This window comes from Pinus tabuliformis, chromosome Q, assembly GCF_031772625.1.
Source record: "Pinus tabuliformis cultivar Carrire ecotype Pingquan chromosome Q, CPIR1, whole genome shotgun sequence".
Classification (NCBI taxonomy): Eukaryota; Viridiplantae; Streptophyta; class Pinopsida; order Pinales; family Pinaceae; genus Pinus; species Pinus tabuliformis.
Window position 1 is genome coordinate 1,191,383,977 of NC_142296.1, and position 5,450 is coordinate 1,191,389,426.

At 36.1% G+C, this 5,450-nt stretch overlaps 1 protein-coding gene across 1 annotated transcript; it reads left to right on the plus strand.

The window, feature by feature from the left end:
* Positions 1 to 3,487: 3,487 nt before the first annotated feature.
* On the plus strand, positions 3,488 to 5,139 carry LOC149223993 (uncharacterized). Its single transcript, XM_089388056.1, has 4 exons — positions 3,488 to 3,747; positions 3,881 to 4,172; positions 4,627 to 4,826; positions 4,956 to 5,139. Exons 1-4 carry the CDS (start codon positions 3,488 to 3,490, stop codon positions 5,137 to 5,139), a joined length of 936 nt encoding a protein of 311 aa, XP_089244182.1.
* The last annotated feature ends 311 nt before the right edge of the window (positions 5,140 to 5,450 follow it).

Consider the following 5,450-nt stretch of genomic DNA (forward strand, 5'->3'; position numbering starts at 1 on the left):
CTAGTCTTTGGGATCATTTGTTGGCCTTCATTTTTTATAAGATTATTTGATCAAAATCTTTGAACTCGCTAATGGTTAGTATCTTATGACTCCAAAAAATATAATTTTGTTTACTCAAATTTCCAGACTCAGGCTTAAGGCAACTAGCTTGAGTATGTTCTGAAGCTCAAATGTGAAAGTGAGGAGTACTGCACAGAGGCTGAGTCCTCTATCACATTCCTTTCCTAGTCTGAAAAACTGGGTGTAACCTACAACAATATTGGACGCTGCAACATAGAAAAATAAGAGATTCGAGAAGCCATGGAGCTTCCACTCACCCACCACAAGCTTTACAAGCAGATTGAGATAGACTTTCACCAGGTAGTGATCTTCTTCATAAAGAAGCAGACTCTATCCTTCAATTGTAGCTCGTGGCCGAGAGGTTCACTCTAACACCATATGAGATTAAACAACACAACAATTGTATTAAGCAGCTCACCAATTGCATTGCTTTAACCAGCTCAACAATAACATTGCATTGGCTTCAATATATAGTGAGGTGACACCTATAACACACTACTATTCCCATATTTCAAGTAAATAACAAATACAGTCTAATATCTTGGATATAAGAAGAATCCGTTGGTGTTATTATTGAGACCCTTATTTTATTAAGCTAGTACAGAAAAAATTCAATGAGCTATTTCCAATTACTCCTCTGGAACTAGCATCCTAATACAACCATTGAGATCTTATTTATGCATGCAGAATTGCATCCTGAACAAATCCTTCTATAATTTGCATCCAGACACTCTGAGCATATTAATTTGCTTCACACAGCAAGCTTCAGCAGTCAACCCTGCACATCAATTGCTGCAATATATAGCACCAACTATCAAAAAAATCTGATCTCAACTCTAAATAAGCAACCCAAAGCTGATCGTGGAAGCACATTCTCAATTTCATCTTCTCTTACCCAAAACAAGCCTTTAAAGTTTACAATCAGGATATTAAGCATATGTTACATACAGAACATTGTATCACCAAATCCCAATCTACAAATTCCATAGGAAAATATAGAAAGGATAAGCATCACTTCCCTTCGACATTGGGTCAATAAATTCTATTTATTGATGATACAAATTTGAAAAAAGATGTCAGGTTTGCAATAGACTGAAGTTTTTTCCTGCTTCCTCGTACAGACAGAAAACACCATGAATTTTTTTTTAATTTGAAACTAATCATTTCAATCAGTCTCCTCCAATAGCTCTATTCATGTTGGTATACAACATCCAAAACAACTCAAAATTTTATATCCAACCCTTAAAATCCACATTCATAAAATTTAACTAATCTATTTATTTGACACTAATCATTTAAATTGGTCTCCTCCAATAGCTCTATTCACATGACACACTGGTATACAAATATCAAACAACATTTCCATCCAGAAATTAACTCAAAATAGGATGAAATTGATTTTGTATCCTGGACTGCAGGTACACAGAAAGTGGATCTCATTTTGTCTGATTATTTCATAGACATAAAATAGCAACAATAATCTTTTCATATTGCATTCTTTTGAAAGAATGCCAATTAGACAAAGGATAACAATTTGACCTAAAAGAATAACTACTCTAGATATGAAAATTTGCATAACAAGACTGCCAGCACTAGCACTTGCAGAGCAGCATTAGTCCATTAGTTCCTCACAGTAGTAACATATTTCATAAGCATGGCAACCACTTGAGGAGAAACTTCAGATGCCTCGTTTTGCAAGTGCTCAATCTTTGCTTTTGTTTCTTCGTCAAGTCGCTTAACATTGGATCCAGAATCACCACTGGTCTGTTTGTTCAAAATTGAACCCAATGAGACTTTGATCAGCACAACAAAGTCAATGTTTACAAGAACAAAATATTATTATAATAACTTACAAAAAGAAAACACAATCAATCTGGGAATAAGTCCACCACTAGTCTGCATAGAAGACAAGAGCCTTCTTGATGCCCACTCGCTTCTTTCCACCTTTAGCAGTAATGGGCTTATCAGCACCTGTAGCTTTCCAGTATCCAGAACCAGCAGCCCTATTGGGCCTTGATCCATTCCGGTACTTCCTATCCCTGGAGTGAAAAAATACCATTCCTTCTCTCCAAACAGGGCCTTCTCTGTAAACAGAAAAAAGAAAAGAACAGGCTCTTCGTTAAGTCCTGAAATCCATCTGATCACACCTTCTATAATCTGTTTAGAAATATGGGTACAAGGATTAGAGGGGAGAAATGAAAAATATACCTGGAAGTTGCCATGGATCATATTTGTAGAGATCCACTTCTGCTATTATAGGAACAGGGATCATCTGAGAGGCTGCGTTCTTGCACAAGTAATGCACAACCAACTCTTCATCTGTAGGGAAGAATCTAAATCCAGGAGGCAACTGTAAGTCAGCCTCTGCATTTCTTCTACTCATACCCATGGCTATGTTTATCCTAGTGTTTTCTTCTCAATACTCCTGAGATGCTCTGATCATCTCTACTAAGACAACATATAATAAATGATGCATCATTACAGTAATATTTCAGTCTAGACAACCTTGTCATGTCTGCCTAGAAGAATTTTTTAAAATGGCATTTTCGAACAATAATTTCTGAACACAAGGTAGGGATACCTTTCATTATGTCCACAACTGGAGATGTTGCAGGAGCCAATTGTTTTTCCCTCTGGTATGGAACTGCAGGAACTGCGGGATAAATGGCAATCAGTCAAAGCCACTGTGAAATCAGACATTATAACATCATCTTATAGCAGCACTAACTTTTCATACTAATAATGTGGAGTTAGGGCTATTTTGACACCTTCATAAGCAATACACTTCAAAAGGTAGCAGATATGGGTTTGGGAACAAAAACATTTCCCATTTTCATAGGACTTTAGCGAATGCAGCCAGCTACTCATTGGGTTCAAACAGTTATGTTGGTAAAACTCAAAACTTAGAAAAGTGCTTGTGCAACATCTACTAAGTAGCTTCTGTGCAAGAAGTTCTTGTTTCAGGGATTTGGATAAAGAACAATGAGGTGGGGAATCTTTGCAGATGACTTGGAGCCAAGAGATTGAGGGTTCTGTTTTAAATTGAGATACATAGACAGAGGTTTTAGTAATAGGGTTGGGTCTTCAGAATATAAACCCATGTCATGATCCATATTTATCAAGGAGTTGTTAGATTTTCTTTGCAACAGATTTTGCATGTTATTATGTTTTTTTCAGCAATGTATTGATTATACCAAGATGAAGCATTTGAAAGTCTATAATATTGTTTTGTGCATGGGTATGAAATATTGAAGGGGAGATAGGGAATTATGCTCTAAATGTGTTTATATATGGTGGGGTCTTGAGTGTAAATTGTACACACTACAAAAAATTGCATTTCAAGTGGTGTTCAATATTTATAGTATGAACTGTTGCTCATATGTTTAGTCAATAATCGTGTTCCCTCATTTGTATAGGGATTTGAAGAATGAAGAAGTGGGACTTGATCAATGAGTTGGAGGTTGAGGACCCAGAAGGAATGATAGAGTTTTCAGCGGAAGATTTGACATGGACAGAAGTAGCAGGAGACCAAGTCGCGATTATTCCATATTGTCGACTTGAGGATTTTATAAGTGGAGAGCAAATGAGGGAAATTGCACCTACTCAATTTGTTGCTAAAACTCGACGAATTAAAGATGTGAAGGATATCAAGAGGACAAATTCTTCAACATATCTAGAATATGTTGTGTGAGTCTCTCTCTCTCTCTCTCTCTCTCTCTCTCTCTCTATATATATATATATATATAATTTTGATTTTAAGTTCACTATGTCAAACATGCATAAATATTTTATTTAATTTTTGGTAAATTCTTGATCACAGATATTGGTGTGCCTATGGTCCAAATCATGTACAATCCAGCAATGTAGCTGAACCTGGATCCACAACTAAAAAACGTCTTCCACGTCACAGCATCAAAGTTGGTTGTCAGTGTCACTTTATTATGCGACGACTTGCTCTTAGACCAAATGATGCCGTTCTAATATATACAGCATGCAGACATATTGATGACAAAAATGTGGTTTGTCATGGAAATGAGGCAAATGACATGCCCAAAAAATTCAATTTTGCGCCGCATTTAACAGAGCATATACAAACTATTGTTGAAGATTTGGTTCGTGATGGTTTTAATGCTACGATGATCTGGGAAAATTTATCTCTGATTTAAGGTATGGATCTGGTGAGTTGTTCACAGGGGCACCTCGAGATTCTTTCATGACAAGAAAGGATGTGTCAAACATGTACAATAATATCAAGAGGCAAGAGTATGTGAAGCATGAAAGTGATCCAATGAGTGTGGATTGTTGGGTTAGTGAGTGCCCAGAGAGCTTTTTCTTCTACCAACAACAAGATGTTGTTAAAAACATCCCTTTCATTATAGGCATACAAAATAAGTGGATGCTTTCAATGATGGTGAAATACTCACACAACAACATGTTATCAATGGACTCCACTTTTAGCACTAACAAATATGGGGTAAACATATTTACCCAAACTTCATTTATTCTACTTTATTTCAATGTTGTTCTCTTATATGCTTATAATCTTGTTTTCTGATTGTAATGCAGTATCAACTGTACACCATAATGGCTTTTGATGATCATCACAATGGGATTCCAGTGGCATGGGTAATATCATCACGGAATGGTACTCCTGATATTTGTAAATGGATGTCGCAATTATTTGCAAATGGGAAAAAGGAAAACCCAGATTGGCATGTCCGAGCTGTCATCACAGATGATGCAGCAGCGGAAATCGAGGCATTAAGGTGAACCAGTTTTTTCTTTTTAGAAGAGATAAAAAGAAATAATGTTCAAGGATATTCTCTTATAATGTTATATTATTTCAGGACTTGCACAAACTGTACACTATTATTGTGTGTATGGCATGTCTGTAGAGTGTGGTTGAAAAATGTTGGAACCAAAGTCAGGGGAAAGGAAAATAAAGTCCGTATCTTCCGTGCTCTAGGATTAATCATGCATTCGTGTGAAGATGATGCATCTGTGCAACATGAAATTCAAAGTTTCTTTGATGAATTCAAAGAAGAAACTGTGTTTTTGGATTATTTTGCAACCAACTAGTTAAACAACAACAAATTATGTAAGTTTCCTAAAGTTGCATTTTATCAGTTTATTTTGTAATTGACCATTTTCTATTGTTTATTCGCATCTAATATATGTTTTTTTGCCAGATATGTGGGCAAAAGCATATAGGGACTTCCCACATTCCAACCAGGATACTAATAATGCTATCGAATCTTATCACCGGTATCTAAAGCAAAGGTACCTCTGTGAGAAGAATAATGTGTCCCATAGAAGGGTGGATTAGCTGTTGCACCTATTATTAAAAAAGGTTGAGTTGTATTACATTCACATGCAACGTCTAAAAAATG